This window comes from Cebus imitator, unplaced genomic scaffold (assembly GCF_001604975.1).
Source record: "Cebus imitator isolate Cc_AM_T3 unplaced genomic scaffold, Cebus_imitator-1.0 Scaffold22, whole genome shotgun sequence".
NCBI lineage: Eukaryota > Metazoa > Chordata > Mammalia > Primates > Cebidae > Cebus > Cebus imitator.
Window position 1 is genome coordinate 1,804,534 of NW_016107337.1, and position 19,198 is coordinate 1,823,731.

The window sequence follows — 19,198 nt, forward strand, 5'->3', positions numbered from 1 at the left end:
ATGCTGGGCTTAATACCTAGGTGATGGATTGATAGGTGTGGCAAACAGCCATGACACACCTTTACCTATGTAACAAACCTGCAAGTCCTGCACATTTATCCCAAAACTTAAAATAACATACATTGTTTTTTTCTCTAATCAAATGCTAATTTTTTATGTTATTATTAACACTTCGTTAACATTTCATCTAATAGGTGCATCATACTCATTACTGCTTAATGTTTTGGTTGGATCAGATTACTCACTATTATAAATAAATTACTCGTTATTATAAATAAAACAAAGAACATCTTGGATTAATTTAATTTTTAAATGGTTTTAAAATATTTAAAATTAACTCCTTAGATATACTTCAAATGATAAAATTAGTCAAAATACATGAATATTTTAAGACACTGCATAAAATTTGAAGGAAAAAAGGTATAAACTTGATAATAAAGCATCTCCATCTGACTTTAGCCTCTGGATTGGGCAGTAAACAGCGGAATCCCAGAATGTCAGAAATGGCAGTAAAGTAAGAAGTAGTTTAATTCAACTCCTTCATTTTACAATGAGAAAATGGGGCCTTAAAAGAGGTTGAATTTTTTTTTAATAATCCCTTAATTAGTTTGGGCAGGTAGTAGCAGATATACAACTTAGTTGCCCATTTCCTGAATTCCAATCCAGTGCTTCTACGAACACTGAAATCTTCAGGATTGAGTGGGTAGAGGAGATATGTCAAACAAATATTAAAACACAAACTTTCGTCAGCATGCAATATACCCCAGTAACAGACCTGCTCATGTACCCCCTGCATCTGAAACAAAACATGAAATTATGAAAAACAAACAAAAAACACCCCCCAAACCCTGGATAAACTATGTGGCATCTCATTTTCAGCTACAATGTAATATGCTTAATTCAAACAAGACCCTTGTCCTTGGATTCTTTCATACAGTAAAAATAAGCAAAATAAAGGTCAACTCTTAGAGTTTGAAGAAGATCCCTGAGTATTGTGATATTTAGAAATACCAATAAAATAAATTATCAATCATGTTATAATTCCAATAGAATGAAATTTAGAAAGTTTAATAATTTCTGAAAGAATGAATTTTTGTGTGAAGCATTCATCAAGTATAGCCAACTGATTATCTAGTGAGACTATGTGGTGTTGCCTTTCTGCCTTCTGTCTAAACATGGAAAAAGGAGGCATACCTAGCTTCACTCCTAGTACCTATAACTCCATCAGAAGAATTACTCTCACAAGACACCAAATAGTTCATATAAGTTTTCTAAGGAAATTGTAGGTTGTTTTCTAATTAATATAATTAAAACGAACCAATGCTAAAAAAACCTATAAGCCACTTTTCTGTGCAGAACTTGCTCATAATTGACATTAAAATATTTCTATAATCTACAATCTTCTAGCTTATAATTTGTAATAAGTATTTTCAAACTTTAATGGACTAGGGAACATATATTTTCATAAAGATAATGGAATTTGCCAATTTTGTAAAATGATTTTATGTATTTTATTTTTTTATTTTTTGAGACAGAGTTTCGCTCTCGTTACCCAGGCTGGAGTGCAGTGGCGCGATCTCGGCTCACCGCAGCCTCCACCTCCTGGGTTCGGGCAATTCTTCTGCCTCAGCCTCCTGAGTAGCTGGGATTACAGGCACGTGCCACCATGCCCAGCTAATTTTTGTATTTTTAGTAGAGACGGGGTTTCACCATGTTGACCAGGATGGTCTCGATCTCTTGACCTCGTGATCCACCTGCCTCGGCCTCCCAAAGTGCTGGGATTACAGGCGTGAGCCACCGCGCCCGGCCGATTTTATGTATTTTAAAATAATCATCCACATTGTAAGAGTGAGCCAAGATGACAGAGAAAAAGGGCTGTTTGGATTACCATTAATCCAATCACATCCATCTACACTGCTAATATTCATTTCTTCTTTTCTCCTCTCCTCATTTTATATGGGCTCAAACATTCTTCTACACATTGTCAAATTGTTTATTACCATTTATTCCAGTTGTTAGAAGATACACAGTCTGTTCCTAAAGCATCATCGAATGTGTGAAGATTGTATGATAGAAGAAGCCCTGATGTGGGGCTGCAGGGGCTACAGGGGAGCAACCAGGAGGTGGAACACAGAGTTCTAACTGCTAGGGAACGAGTGAAGAAAGAGAAAGTATCTCAATCTTCACCAGTCAGTCCTTAAATGGCACCCTCAATTGTACTGTTGTTAAAAAAAAATGAGACAAAACTCTAAAAACTTAAAATTAGAAAATAAATATAGAACGATTTTAGAGTTGGAGGCAGGAAACCTGAACCCCAGCCCTAGCTTTTAGACTTCCTGGCTGGTTGCTCCCTTTTTCTGAACCTTGATTTTTCTTCAGTGTGCTTCCAAAAACAAGTACAAATTAAAAGCAGTTGGCTTAGTTCTCCCTATTGAAAATATGGAAAGAGATTTCCCTCCCTTCCATTTGATTTGGGTATTTACTTTACAAAACTGTTAATTGCAATTACTTCATCTTCTTTTTGAAATACATATAAATCCACTTGAAGGCTAGATTGGCATTTTGTCAGCTTTATGACCCAGGAATGTCTTTCTCAAGGACCTAGGGAGGCAGAGTGGGGGCAGAAGCCTTACTCCAAATTTCAGAATTACCTCCTGTCATGAGAATATGAAATGCTTGTTTTTCTTTTGCATAAAGTCAACTAGCTAACATAAATAAATGGTCACCCCAATTACCAGGAAAAGTTAGAATGATCTATGACAAATGGTGCTGTCAATCCTCTTGGGGACTAGATACTGATTATATTGAAAATATGTATGTAATAGGCTGCATGTGTTTAGCAATATAAAAAGGTAAGATTTCTTTCTGTCTTCAGTCTCTTAGTAGGTTGCCTGTGATGTGCACCACATTTTGGCTTCACGTTTATTCAATAGTACAAGCTTTCTTTCTCTATGAGCTTTGTGGAAAGGATTCTGAGTTAGGAAAATATTTTATTTGAATTATATATCCCCAACCATATGATAAGAGACTAACACCGTAACCCTTAAAAATTTTTAGTCTGTAATTTGATTCATTTAGAGATAAATCTTTAGACATCTTTTAATTTCTTTCATGCTACCCTCCGTACAGTAATACAGAAGGAAAACTATATCCTGGAATCTTGAATAAATGGATAGATTGAGAAGGTGGAGGTGTTCTGGTGAGCAAGAAGGGAATGAGATAACACTTCAAAATTAAAACAAACAACGGACTTACAAATTTATCTTAGGTTAGATGCTCAAGACCCTACATTCTCTACCAAGGACTGTCCTAAAACAAGAAACAGGTCACTGGATACAAAGACAATGAACAACAACAACAAAATAGTGAAAACAAATGAAATCAACAGATAATGAAGATACTCCAACTTGCAAGCAAGCAAGGCATTGCCCTTTGGAAGATAAAACCCACAAGGCATCTTTACTCCAGGCAGTGAGCACTTGTGTAATGACCTGGCAATATGAGATGCATACATTCCTGCTAAGCCCCAGTAGGGACTAGCACTGTTGTTGGCGCTCTAACCTCAATACCCCACAGTGAGATGCTAGGAGAATACAGCATAAAAGGCCATAATAATGTGAGTCCTGCTGATGAAGAGATCTTAGCTTCAGCATAGAACCATGTTTTCACGTATAAAAGAAAGCAACAATTTCAAAACAGGCTACAGTTTCCAAGGTGTAGTAAAATCAACAGTAAGAAAGAATCAGTTGCCTGTCTTTGTTGGCACCTGCCAACTGTAAGAATAATGTGAAATTTCAGCCTTTTTAAAAAATCCCATGCTTGGTTTATTATTCCTTTTCCACTTATCCTCACCTCAAAGAAAGAGCAGGTCAAGTGGTTACGTGTAAAAGGTTCTAGACATCCAAGCATGGTCTTTTTCTTCTAGTCTTTGAAGCTGAGTGGATAAGCCAACCAAGGTGTCAGCCCCCTCTTGCTTTCTATCTCCTCCAAGTATGCAGCCATGTGGGTAATCTGAAGACCTGGTCTGTAGATCTAGCTATACGGAACTCTACTCTTAGAATTTTGTAGGATTATAAATTTGTCACAGTATAGTAAACTACCTTGGCAGAAGCAGAAAGGAAAGCAACCTTATGTGATTTGTTCTACTACAGTTTATCCTTGGCTTTTATTGAGAGACGTCATAAGAAAAATGGCATCAGCTTTAAAACGTGTGTGTGTGTGTGTGTGTGTGTGTGTGTGTGTGTGTGCACGCCCACGCACACATGTATAAATGCTACTTAGGGTGGTACTTGCTATGCTGTTTAGATGACTTCATATGAAGGCCTATATAATATGTTTATGTCAGAAAACAGAGTTAGAAAAAATAGTTTCTTCCCACATATTCAAGTGTTTTCTTTCATTACATGGTTACATAGATTATTTTGCTCCTGTTTTCATCCTGGCTGCTAGGAATCTCATAGTTAAGTTTGTTGCTCTCACGTAATACTTTGTGATTGCATAAGCTTTATTAGTATAATTAAATTTTGCTTAATTTGCTTGATTTTCCCTGTCAACCTCCCTCAATTCCCACCAAATTATTGACTCTTGCTACTTTTCTCTTTTTAAAATTGGTTGCATGGTTTTACTTCCTTTGATTTTTATCATAAACTATTTCAAACCAAACAAACAGAAATGTAGTCTTTCAAATAACCTGAAGACTAGCAACATAAATCGCAAAGGTCTTAGAGATGAGTCTGCATTAAGTTCTCTCTCTATCTCTACCCTATTCTTTCTATACGCAAGAAGATATTAATGGATATTCATGCATTAGAAACATAACAGAAAACTGCAAATAGGCCATTCTTTTAGCCTAGCAGAGAGAATTGCCTGCAGCAGAACTATTTTAATGGGTACTATGTCAGCACTTTTTTGAACATTTTAAATAAAAAGGTCTATAAGTTATATTTGCTTAGTGTTAAAATGTGAGGAACATACTACAAGTAAAATGGTCTCTTAAAAATTTTCTTATTTTTAAAGAAGTTATAGGAAACATTAACCTGTTTAGTTGACTATGTGACATTTAGCAACATCATCATAGATAAAGATACATAAAGCAACCTCTTAAAGTTGGATGCAATGACTCACACCTGTAATACCAAGACTTTGGAAGGCCAAGGCGGTGGATGGCTTGAGTTTGGGAGGTTGAGAACAGCCTGGACAACATGGCAAAACCCCGACTCTACTAAAAATGCAAAAAGGAATTAGCAGGCGTGGTGGCATGTGCCTGTAGTCCCAGAAACTCAGGAGACTGAGGTGGGAGAATCACTCAAACCAGGGAGGCGGAGGTTGCAGTGAGCTGAGATCATGCCCACTGCTCTCCAGCCTGGCAATGAAGCAAGACCCTGTCTTAAAAAAACAAACAAATAGGCCAGGCATGGTGTCTCATGCCTGTAATCCCAGCACTTTGGGAGGCCGAGGCGGGCAGATCATGAGATCAGGAGTTTGAGACCAGCCTGACCAACAACATGGTGAAACCCCATCTCTACTAAAAATACAAAAATTAACCAGGTGTGGTGGCACACACCTGTAATCCCAACTACTCAGGAGGGTGAGGGAGAAGAATCGCTTGAACTTGGGAGGCAGAGGTTGCAGTGGGCTGAGATTGTGCCACTGTACTCCAGCCAGAGCAGACTCTGCCTCAAAAACAAACAAACAAACAAACAAACAAACAAAAAACCCTCCTAAAGCACTTTATTATATAGACATTTTCTTTGAATAATCATAATGATGAGGATAACTAAAACTTGTAGACTATCTCTAGTAGTTCCAGGCTCCTTAAATGCACTACCTTTTAGGAAACTTTAATATCTTCCTTTATGCCGCCCAAAAAGCTGAGGAACAAAAGACAGAATTCAAAGCACTGATAATGCTCAGGTTGTTTTAGGAGGTAGGTCTAACACTTTTTCCACCAAGCAAACTGAACAAGCATACATAAAACATCTGCACAATTTTAAACCACCAATAAAGCGAATGTTTGGCACCTTTTCTAGTACAACAGCATTTCAACATTCATTTGTGAAGATTTCTGAATTAGAGAACTCTCCCTCAATTACCCAGATGTATGGATAATCAGCTTTGAGTTTTAGAAGTATACACTCTTTCTGGTATTTTCTCTTGTGGATCTTGGTAACCATACATCAGTAATTTGGTTGCATAGGAAAGATGGGATCCTGAGCAGAAAGAGACTGCAATTGCTGCATAGACCTAAGCAATAATATACTTTCAACGTGAACCAGGGAGGCAGGTCAGCGTTTGGGGTTGTGTCAGTTTCAAAAGGACAGGATGTGTTAACATGGGGGGTAGAAGAAAACGTTTCCCTCTCCTCCTCATACTGTACTTTGAGTGGACCCATCTGGCTAGGTAAGTGAAACAAAAGGAAGCCTTTGCCAGTGCAAAGGGAGACAATGATACTGAAAATATTTTTTTGTTCCGCCCCTGCCCTCTCCAACACTGGAAATATTAAGCTTCTGAAAGTGAATGTGTATTATCCTTGATGTTATAAAAGAAGACAGAAAAGAAATAAAATGATCAATAGCTAATAGGTAAACATTTCTTAGGAAACAGTACAAGCCAATGAAGTGAAGATGACCAGGATGTTTTTCCTTCATATTGATTTTTGCCATTTAGCACTAGCTGAAATTAGCTTCCATTACTTTAAGTTCTATTTTCAGAGTTCTAGGGGACATTTTAGGTGATTTGAGGGTCCCTTTTCTCATGATGTGTTAGAGCCAGCACGAAGGATGAAAACAAAACTCACGTAGGTCCAGTCTTGAATGAATCACCAGAGATATTTTGCCACAGTCACCTTACGTGGTCTGTACTCTGAAAGTTATTTTGTATCATTGAAGTTATTATAATATAACCCACATTTGTGGTGACTGTCACCGATTGTGATGATCTTAAAATGATGGCTGTAACTGTAGGTTATCTTGTGACAATCTTAAAGACTCTTGAAATGACTTGTGGTGGCAATCTTCATTCTCATGGGCATCTGGGTAGGATGAGAATGTTGCCACCAGAGGTATTTGTATGATAGCCAAAAGCAATATTTGGCAATAGTACCAAATGATTGATCATTACAGAATCCATGGGATGAAACCATATATACTACATGTCTTACTGAGCTGACTTCCCTGCAAGTAGGAGGGATTCACCTGTAGGTGAATAAAAATCTGTTCTTGTTCAGCTCTGATAAATAGTGTCTTTGTTCTCTGATGTATTTTGTTAATGTTACATCAAATAGGAAAGGTCTGTCTACTTTACAAACAGAAGCAAAACCATCATACAATTATTCTCATTTAGCAATTATTGAGCATTAATTGAAAGTTGGCATGCTGGAAAACTCACTTCCTGTGGGAGAATTATTATTTAGAGCACCACAGATACTGTGTAATGTACATAACATATTTCAAACAGCAATTTATTAAAAATTACAATGTTTTCCCTAGAGAATGGATTAGCTATTCACCATTAGGACCAGGTCTAATATTTATGAAATGTTCACAAATGATTCATTATGTTTCATTTACAAATAGACTCTAATGGGAGACATTTTTATTTGAAGTGCTATTTTAATGAATTGTCTGTTTTTATGAATTCATGTCCAAGACTGAAATAATTCCTTTTTGCTCCCTTTCCTTGACCTTACACTTGAGCCTGCCGCTGCTTATCTGTGTTTCCTATTTCTTCTATTCAGATCATGTGATCATTCCCTCTGTAGCCTGAACTAGAAAACCTTGGACATATTTGTGACTCTCCCTCTCCCTCACACCCCGTTTCCAATCAGTCACCATGTTTAAGTGGTTCCTTGTTGCCTATCAAATAAAAGGAGTCAGCTCTTCTTAATCTGAAGATACATTCACAGCCTGGGAACCATAATGTTCCAGTTTTCCATTCTCCACCAAGCAGACTATCCTAGCCCCCACTATGAGATGCCTTTCCCTCCCTTTTTCCCTTCAAAAGCCAGCTCAAGTGTTGTCTCCTTCCTTTAACTTTCCAGATATTTTTACTCCCTCTCCCTAGACAGAATCAGTAACTCCCTCATTTATTCTTTTATAGACGTGTATGCATACTTCTCAGTTGTCTTTACTTATCTATACATTTAGCTTATACATAAGACTGTAAGGTTTTTGAAATCTCACTGTTTTATTTTTGTATCTTCTATGTATACCATGTTTACTTAGCACATAATAAGGCTTTAATGAAGCTTGCTTGGCTGAGTTGAAAATTCTATTAAAAGAAGAAACAAAACGAAGTTATGACTCAGCCGATATTTCATGTGAATACCACTGTGCGATTGGTAATGGAGATAAAGTAGATGTAGGTGAAGAAGAAAGTCTGACAGCAGTTCACTTAGTGTTCCAAATAGAATAGTTACAGAGACAGCAGCTTAGAGCAGAAAGGTAAATCAGAGACTACCTTCATCCAAATAACTTACTTTCATTACATTATTCTCTCTCTTCACCCTGCTGCTTGCCATTTTCTATGCCAGTTTCCTAGAAAAGCACTTTATAGTCCCTAGACCATAGTAGACACACAATAAATATATATTGTATCAATGAAAGAACAAATGAAACAATTCCCCCTCTTTCATTTAACAGATAAGAAAACAGACTCAGAGATACAAAGAAGAGGAAAGCTGAAACCATCCCTTCTCCAAGCTGCCACTACATTATCTACATTGAACGAAGTGCTTTTACTTCATTTATGCAACTTTATCCTCTCAGGAAAATTATACAACTATTATGTTACATAAAGAACTTACATGAAGTTTAAAACCTGTGCCCTGTGATCACACCATGACGCTATTTTTTTATGCAGTGTTTATTGTATAGTATTTCCTCTGCCACTTGCTGGCATGGTATTCATGGACAGTAATAGGACTGATGATTGGTTTGATGCTCAGAAAATCTCTGCTTTCCTTATCTGTGTTTTTTAGATGGAAGCAAATGACTAAACACAGGAAGCTATGATCTAGTGGCAAGATTATTAGACTTGAAGGCTGAAAATCAGAGCTCAGCTCCTAATCTTGTGATCTTATCTTGAACAAATCCTTCATCGTCTTGGAAACTCAGGTTTCTCATTTATAAAGCATAGTACATACTACCAATTTTGTAGAGTTATCTGATGAACAGATGAATGAATAATGACTATGAAAATATAGTTTGTCCACATACAATTAAGGTATTCTTTTTATTCAGCTGATGTAAGAATGAGGAAATGTGTATAAAAAGGTTTCCTCGGCTATACATTTACGTTCTTGTATTCTCTTTGTTACTGTTTTGCAATTTCAGTGTACCACAGCCTGAATTTGCGTAAACAGATAATAGCAGAATAAATAAGCACTTCCTCACTAATATGACTTCCATGCAATATAGCATATTTAAATGAAATTCTGCTAATTCTTTTGAATACAATTGAACAGTAATAGAGAAATAATAGTTAAAAAGATATTTATTCTTGTCATGAGCTTCCATTCTCATAAGAAAATCAAAACAATCCAAGAAAAGAGACAATATGAAAATTAACATCATTACACAGACAGTAGTAACTCTGATGAGAAAAGAAGCCATTGGCAGCTTGTTTTAGCAGTAATTGAAAATGTGACTTTTCAAATGTTCTGTATTAGCTGCAGCTCTAAATGCATACATTTACAAATGAATCTGATAAAAATATAATTTGCATTTCTCAGTTACATAAATCATGTCTTTTATCTCAAGCAAGGTACAGAATGTGTCATTTGTTTCTTGTTGATGACTTCATCTCTGCTCTTTAATGTCAATATTACCCCATGACCCAGTATCAACATTTGTTATGTTCATTGCTTTCCATTTTTAATAAAATGTTTTTCTAAAACAAAAACAAACCAAAGTAAGAGAAATTATGATGTATTTTTCAGTATAGCTCTAAAAATCTCTGAATACAGTAGAGAGCCCTGGGGTACTGGGTATGAATAAAACCTTAGAAGTGATCTAGTTCTGACCCTCATCTTAGTGTTCAGAAAATGAAGCTATAAGTGGCTGAAAAGAAGATATACCAGTTTTCAGAGAACAAAAACAAGGATAGAGCTCCAGACTATCTTTGAGCGTTCTTCTTACTATACTAAATCAGAAAATAATCAATTTTAACACATATAACTTAATTCTCATTTATCCAAATGATATCAGGAAAAAAGGAAGCTTTGCTCAAAATTTTTATGTTAACTCTTCAGATGTGGATACTGATGGGCTGATGATATGTATCTTGGAGAAAACTAAATAAATTGGATGATAGGAGATCTCAATAGCCTGGAACAATTGGCTATATCTAACAAAAGAGAATATAACAGCGATAGACACAAAGTCAGCACTTACAGTACAAAAACTAATGGTAAAAGTACACGAAGTGGGACATATGGTTTAACAGCAGAATATAATTTTTTTCAGTACTGGCTGTTTTTAAAGAACTAAAAGTTATATAAATTTACTCTTGTACTTTTTCCCAAATCAACTCAATTCCACTTAACATAATAGAAGTATATACAGAACAACAAAGGTGTTAAATCTGGTCTACTCTCTCCTCCTGGATTCTCAATATAGATACAGACACTGACAAATGTCAGTGTAGATCATGGAGAGGAAAGACCAGAGTGTTAAGTGACTCAGACCCAAGCCCTTTGGGAAAGGTGAAAGGAATTGGATCTGTCTCTCCGGAAAAGAGAAGAACTACATTTGTTGTATGGGAAAATTGAGCATGAGAGGAACATGTATTTTGTAATAAAGAAGGCTAATTGATTGAATGGAAAGAATTTAAGGTACAGAGGGCATGAGTTTGAGTATTGGCACATTGTTAGTCAGTGCTGTGACCCTGAGAAAAATCTCTAAGAAACTGCATCTCAGGTTCTTGAGCTGCAATATGAGAACAGGAATATCTACATTACAAGAGTCTTGTGAAAACTAAATTAAACGACATATGTAAAATATTTACAGTACAGGGAATGCATTTAATAGCCAACCATGGTCTGGGCATGGTGGCTCATGCCTGTAATCCCAGAACTTTGGGAGGCTGAGGTGGGCAGATCACCTAAAGTCAGAATTTAAGACCATCCTGGCCAACATAGTAAAACCATCCTGGCCAACATGGTAAAAATTAGTCTCAACTAAAAATAATAAAATAAAATAAAATAAAATAAAATAGAATAAAATAAAATAAAATAGCTGGATGTGGTGGCAGGTGCCTGCAATCCCAGCTTCTCAGGAAGCAGAGGCAAGAGAATTGCTTGAACCTGGGAGGCAGAAGTTGCAGTGAACTGAGATTGTTCACTATACTCCAGCCTTGGTAACAGAGAAAGATTCCATCTTTCTCTCTCTCTACATATATACAGAGAGAGTCAACCAACATTGACCTTTCCAACCAGTTCTCAGGTAGAGTCATTAGTGATTTTTATTAGATAAGTGTCTTGTAGAAGGATTATATAAGCAGGTATGAGAAGGTTAGGCATCTGAGATCCTTGCCAATGCAGCAAGATATATTTATATGTTGACCAACAACATTTTATTGTACTTTATTCTAATAAGGATTATTATTTAAAATAGTGGATGCCTTACAAGTTATATTGCCTTATAAAACTACAAGAAACTTTCACTAGTATATGTAATAAAATGGTGCTTATTTACTTACCTATAAAGTGCAGAAAGGGGCCTCTTGTTTCCAGGTTTTGGTCTGTATGGTTTGGGCTCTCCTGCCATGTTGATATCTGAAAGCATAAAATAAAACAGCACTGATTAAGAAAATATAAAACCACTTGAGAAAAGTAAATCATACACTTTTATTTTTCTTTTTGTTATTTGTTTATGCAAATATTGCCACCATTAATTCATTCAACATATATTTATGGAGCATTTACTCTATGCCAGGCACTGTTTGGGATATGTCACGTACAAAACAGATTATGTCTCTGCCCTTGTGGAACTTACATTCTACTGGGGGAAAAAAGTAAGAAACAAACATAATCAATAACAAATATATATCCATATTAGAAAACGATGAGTACTATAAACAGCCAAAACGTTGAGTACCGTGAGGAGAATCAAGAATGCTTCCCTCCACCCCTAAAAGATAGGGTCTTGCTCTGTTGCCCAGGCTGGAATGCAATGGTGCAATCACTACTCACTGCAACCTTGAACTCCTGGTCTCAAACAATCCTCCTTCCTCTACCTCTGAAGTAGCTAGGACTACAGGCATGTGCCACTATGCCTGGCTAATTTTTTAAATTTTCTGTAGAGATGAGGTGTGGCTAGGAGGCCCAGGATGTCTCAAATTCTGGCCACAAGCAATTCTCCTGCCTTAGCCTCCCAAAGTGTTGAGATCACAGGTGTGAGCCACTGCGACCGGCCAGAAATGCTTCACAAAACAAAAAGAGAATGAAATATCCTTCTGATTTTCAATTTCCGCTAAGAATTTTTCAGTATGCATAAACATTTGTATGAAATATAGTTCTGTTCATGGGAGAACTTATTAAATTTTCTGTGATATATTTTCCATTTATATAGAAAAGGAAGCTAGAAGGATTTGATCATAAATCATACCATGTTTACTAAAGAAACAACAAAATGCACTCAGCCACTGGAATATGCAGTTACAGAGTTCCAAGGTGGTCAAAAGGAGAAGAGAGCACATATTTTTGCCTTCATGAACTGAAAATATTATCGTCTCTGAGATAGACAAAAAGAGGTTTAAGTATGTGACAAAACAGTGTATGCATACAATTGACCAACCTCAATCTTAAAGAAATATGTAAAACTGTTAAGAAATTGGAAAGTTGGGTGGACAAGGTTTGGAAGGTAATATAAATAACTAGATTAAATAAAGTTATAATTTCTAAATGATGATAGAAAGGGAAATCTAAAGGAGATGAGCTACAAGAAATCAGGGATATTATTTTGACAGAAAGCAAAGGGAAAACTTCTATTTCTTGCACAGTGGACCAAACATACTGAGCTATCTACCACTGAAAACAACCAAAAATTCTGGATAGAATTTGAATGTATCTTTTTAAAAAATGTAACATAAAACTAGCAAGAATGTAAGAGATTTGAATATCCCACGCCTGAGTAGAAATAGGAAATTAAATAGAAAAAGAACACTGCACCTAGCTTGTTCCTTAAAGATATTTGCTGCAGCCAGAGCATGAGCTTTAGTTTTCACATCCTTGTGGTTCAGTGGAGACAGGTGACTATGCCCAGGTTAAGGAATATGAGACAAATAATCATCAGATTCAACATATGTGACAAATATGTGACAAAAATCTTTAGCAACTAGGAAGAGAAGACAAATTCCTTACTTAATATAAGAAGATCTGCAAAAGTCTGTATTAAACATTATACCTAATAGTGAGACATTGGGCACATTTGCTTTAAGATAAGAGAATTTAAAAGGACACCCACTATATTCAACTCTATATAACATTGTACTAGATGTCGTAGTCAGTGCAGTAAGACAGGAAAGCAATTTTAGAAATGAGAGAGAAGAAATAAAACTGTCACTAATTGCTGATGATACATGGGTTCACATAAAAAATTGTAAAGCGTCCACAGATTATTACAATTAATAAGAGAGTTTAGTAAGTTTATTGAATGCAAAGTACAAAATTCAATTGTATATCTCTATACAACAATGCATGTACAACAAATATATTCTAAAGTATATTATTTATATATTGTAAAAGACAAAGTACTAAGGGTAAATCTATTACAACATTTGAAAAGCCTTAATGGAAGAAATTATAGAACTGTATTGAAAAATCTTACAGTAATCTCATATTAACAGAAAAATTAGAAGATTCAATATAATAAATATGTCAGTTCTCTTCAAGATAATTATGGATTCTGTATAATTCCAACAAATCCCCAATATTTTTTATGCGTATGCCTGAAGCTTGACAAGCTGATTCTAGAATGTATACAATAGAACAAAGGCCAAACGTAGCCATGATACACTTGGAAAAAAGGTATGAAGTTGGTAAAGTTGCCTCATCAATATTTGTTTTAAAGCTGTGGTAATTAAGACCATGGAATTGGTACAAAGATAGGAAAGGGACCAATGGAACAGAATAGAGAACCATGAAACACATACACATGGGTATATGACAAACCTGTACATACATACAATTGACATATATACCACATGGAGCTGACATAGCAGATCAGTGAGAGAAAGACTGGTTCTTAAATAAATGATACTGGAATAATTGGTCATCCACAAGGACAAATATAAAATTGAACATCTACCTACACCATACCAAAAAAATCAATTACTATTGCCTAAATATGAAAGGCAAAAATACAAAATATTTAGAAAGCAATAAAATAGAATGTTTTTATAAGCTAAGAGTGTGGGAGGATAACCTTAAACCAGACATAAAAAATCATTAATCTTAAAATATAAAATTGATAAATTCTGCTTTATTAAAATTAAGAATTTCTGGTCATCAAAAGCCCATAAAGACAGTGAAAAGAACCATAAGCTTGACAAAGGATTTGTATCTAGGATATATAAGAAACCCAAGCATTAATAGGAAAAAGAAGCAAAAGCCTAGTAAAGGCACTTTACACAAGAGGAAGTATGAATGGGGAATAAACACTTGAAAAACTGCTCAAGCTCATTAGTAGTTGGAAATGCAAGTTAAAACACCATGACATACAAATGAAACCCACTGAATTTACAGTTTACAAAGTCTGATAATATGAAGTGTTGGCATTTTTGAGCAACTAGAATGTGTGTAGAATGCAGATATAAGTGTATGGTGGTAAAAACCTATTTTGAAAAATAATTCGGCAGTTTCTAATAAACTTAAAATTTTCAAACTCTATGATCCAGGAAGTATGTGCTTAAACTTTTACACATGTGTACCATATGATACATACAAATTGTTCATTGTAGTACATCAGAATTGAAAAGATTTCTGGGAAAAAAAACACAAATATTCATTGTGTTTTTAATAGGATAAACAAATGGTAGCATATTTACAAAAAGGAATACTATACAACAGTAGAGAAATGAGAGACAGAGAGAGGGAGGGAGGGAGGGAGGGAGGGAGAGAATATGAATTAGAGCCATAGGAAACTTTAATAAACTCAGAAAACTAACACTGAACAAAAATAATGTTCTGGAAAAATACTGGCAGTATAAATTCTTTCATGTAAATTAAATTGCAAAATCGAATGATAGATTGTATAAGGATAAAAATATATAAGATAAAACTAGAAAAAAAAAGCTTCTACACAGCAAAAGGAACAGTCAGCAGAGTAAACAGACAACCCACAGAGTAGGAGAAAATCTTCACAATCTATACATCTGTTAAAGGACTAAAATCCAGAATCTACAAAGAACTCAAACAACTTAGCAAGAAAAAAACAATAATCCCATCAAAAAGTAGGCTAAGAATATGGATAAACTATTCTCTAAAGAAGATATACAAAGGGCTGACAAACATAAGAATAAATGCTTAACATCACTAACTATCAGGGAAAAGCAGTGAATCCAGGACGAAGGTTATCTCTAAAGGAGTAGAAAAGATATGTGACTTGGGAACAACACTCAGAAAATTAAAGTTAATAGTAAGGCACTATTTCTTAAATTGGGTGATAATTGGGTGATAAGAACATGGCTTTAAATTATAGCATTATTCCTCATAACTTACTTATTTTATTCTGTATGTAATTTATAACTAATAAAGAATTTAAAAAGAAAATAAGGATGAAAATTGTAAATTATGTGTTGATAAATATTTACATCAGAGACAGTAGGTTTTTTTTTTTTTTTTCCTCTGAGACAGAGTCTCTCTCTTTTGCCCAAGGCCCACTGTAACTTCCGCCTCCCAGTTCAAGAGATTCTCCTGCCTCAGCCTCCTGAGTAGCTGGGATTACAGGTGCCTGTCACCCTGACTGACTAATTTTTATATTTTTAGCAGTGACAGGGTTTCACCATGTTGGCCAGGCTGGTCACCAACTTCTGACTTCAAGTGATCCTCTGACCTAGGCCTCCCAAAGTACTGGGATTACAGGTGTGAGCCACCTGGCTGGGCCCAGAGACATTAGGTTTTAGTGAACAAGTGGTTTTAGCAGATTGTGAACTGGTATATTTAAGAAAGGAGAGCATGTTATTGGGTTTGTAAGAAGATCATTAGAAACTCCATTTAGAGCTTCAAATCTGATTTGAGTGAGATATAATTTAGGGTTCTGAGTAGAGGAAAGACCCAAGAATGAACCATGAAGACAGTGACTCTTGTATGACTTGGAATAAAGTACAGCCAAGATAGAGGATGTCTGAATGTTTTAGATGTGACACAGTTGTAGCCAAAAAAGCATGCAAAAGAAAAACAGATTTCTACAAGTTTTTTAAGCTTTGTAATGATGGTAGAGGCACATGCCCATGAAAATATCATCAGACACCTTTTATGTATTTCTAGCTTAGACTTGATGACATAAAATAAACATGTAAAATTATTCTCATCAATAAATAAAAAGCTTGAGACTTAAGTCTATTGACAAAATATTGCAGCATTTATCTTGTTTTTAAAAATAATATACTGTCAGTGCTTCTGAAGACACACTTAGGAGCTTGACAGCATATTTGTAAGATGAAAAACCTTTCCTGAAATATTGTTATACTCAGTATTTCCACACAGTAGCCTCCCTTCAAAGATATTAAAAAACGCCAAAGAAAATACTTTGTCACTTGTAAACATTGAAGCGTGTTCAAATGCAGAATTTTCTTTCTGTTGTATGGATATTTATGCTTAAATACAGATGGTCATGGAGTTTTGACAGTTCGACGTAACAATTTCTGAGTTTCTGATGATAGGAAAGCAATTTGCATTCTGTAGAAACAATACTTCTCTCGCTTTGCTGGGCAGTGGAAGTGAGCCACAGCTCCTAGTCGGCCACACATTTTCAATTTATAGCATTTTAAACTTACCATGGGTTTATTGAGATGTAGCCCCATCCTAAGTGAAGAATATCTGTATGCATGTTTACATATTGTGCAGTGCTACATTTTTTATCATCTAAAACCTAGTTTTAGTTGACAGGGAGGAGAGTGAAAGGGGCAGAAAGTATTCCACGGAGGAGGGTACAGCGGGCAAAGAGATCAGGTAATCATAGTGAACATAAGCTTTGCCAAGATCTGAATGAATGAGCACCCCTTTGTATTGAACTTTGTAAATACAAGATCGAATCGGGTATTCAGAACAATCAGCTTTGCTGGAAACCATGGCTTAGGTTCTCATGCCCCAAGAGCTGTTGGACTTAAAGGGACCAGACACACAATATGGCATCCTAGCAGGAGCTCTGTGGCTGCCAACAGAGAGATCTCCTGAGGTTTTGTTCCCTGATTATCCTGGAACTGTTACTCACAAAATAAATGGAAGAATTACTAAGGTTCAATTTTCTACACTCTCATAAGTTAGGGGCTTTGTAGTAAAACATTGAGATACAAAAAATAAGGTGTTATTTCTTTGGTTTCTGGATTTAAAAACATTCATGCAAAATATTAATGTATGGAGCTCTTAAATTGTTCTCAAGGAATGATTTGAGTTTAATCACTCTCAATAAATGCTTTTGGCATATTCCAAAAAGCCTAGTTAAATGTTTAGTCATTGTGCAGAAGTACCTTTATAGGTGCCTATATACTAGGCTGATCGACCTTGTTATTTGGCTATTAGAATTATATTCTTCTGGGTGAGGGTTGAGAAAACCAGATAGGCACCATTTACATGAATTCTTTTGATAAGGCTTTCTGTTTGGGTGTGCTACACATCACACCTTTGTGGAGGATCTAGCTACCCTCTCTCCTTTCCAGCCATAGGGATGAAAGAGAAGAGAACCAGCCATAGGTAAAGAGAACTTTACTTGTGGCTCGTTTATGCCTGGTGACAGCACGCCCCCACTTGAAGAGAGAAGGTCTATTTGCATTTTGTCATGATTCTCTTTAAGTAAGAACAGGCCCATCTCGATTTTGAAGTTTCAATATTTCAAGTTAGCATGAAAAAAGTATAAGAAAAGTACAATTTGTTCCAAAATTATCCTTTTGATATTAAACTTCAGGTTCAAACATTTGAAAAATATCCTGTCAGGCTATTAACTGTATCTTTTCACAGTAAGTTAATTAAAAATGTATTAACTGTTCTCAAAAATTTAGCCAATTTTCTTTTCTTGTTTTAAAACTGAGTAAGCAATACCATCATACCGTGACAGAAATAACTGTCAAGTTACAGAACAAAAAAGTCAATGAGCTGAACCTATTCTGACTTGAGGCAAATGAGATGAAGCAAATGGAGATGGGTACTATTCCAAAGTGCCATCCACCAAAATAATAACCAGCCATGTAAATATGTTTATTTGACCAATCCGTGTAAGCATACTATTAAAGATGATCGCAACGGCTATTATTTCATACTTTTGACTCTTGGGAAGATACTTTCAACTCTGCACCCAAATAGATGTGACTCTTCCTCCTTGCACCTACTTTATTACACCATTTCCATGACACGGAGTATGGGTGCCCTTTGCCTATGGACTTCTAAAGGGCAGTCATAATTTCACTCAGCTTCTCTTATGCCCTTCAGCACCCCGTACACTCTTGTTTATGCCATGGATGCTCAATGGGTCTATGGTTAATAAAATTTATACAGACCAAAAGGCATATCTGTATTTGGCTACAGTGAATCTAACCAAACACGTTTTGCCAACACATTTCCTAAAGTGGTGTTTATCTGAACAATGTTTTGGGAGGTGTTATTAGGTAATGTGAAAAAAATTTATCACAGTAAAACTGTTACTAAAAATGCTATATTAGGTCCTTTTCTTGGTTATTTACACTTAAATTAACAGATAAAACTGCAAAAAAAGAGAAACAGTTGTATTTAACTCAAATGTTCTTACATATACATGAATTTAGAATATTTTTGAATGATATATCTATTAGCATCCAACAAATCAAAGCTCCTCCAGAACACTGCTTTATGGATACCCTATTTAGGAAAATATTTTACATTTATTTATTTGCTATGGATTCAACTTGTAGTACCTTCATTTTAAAAGTTAATATAGTCTTTTAAATTAAATGTAATTTACACTGCTACAATAAACTGACACTTGCAGCTTAATGTACAACTAGCAAT

At 35.5% G+C, this 19,198-nt stretch overlaps 1 protein-coding gene across 7 annotated transcripts in view; it reads right to left on the reverse strand.

The window, feature by feature from the left end:
• RALYL (RALY RNA binding protein like) overlaps positions 1 to 19,198 on the reverse strand; it is a 718,971-nt gene that overhangs the window by 148,738 nt on the left and 551,035 nt on the right. For all 7 annotated transcript variants that reach the window (XM_037736077.1, XM_017521829.1, XM_017521831.1 and 4 more), the window contains one exon: positions 11,698 to 11,773. In XM_037736077.1, coding sequence (XP_037592005.1) covers positions 11,698 to 11,773 — 76 coding nt within the window. The remainder of the gene's footprint in view (positions 1 to 11,697; positions 11,774 to 19,198) is intronic.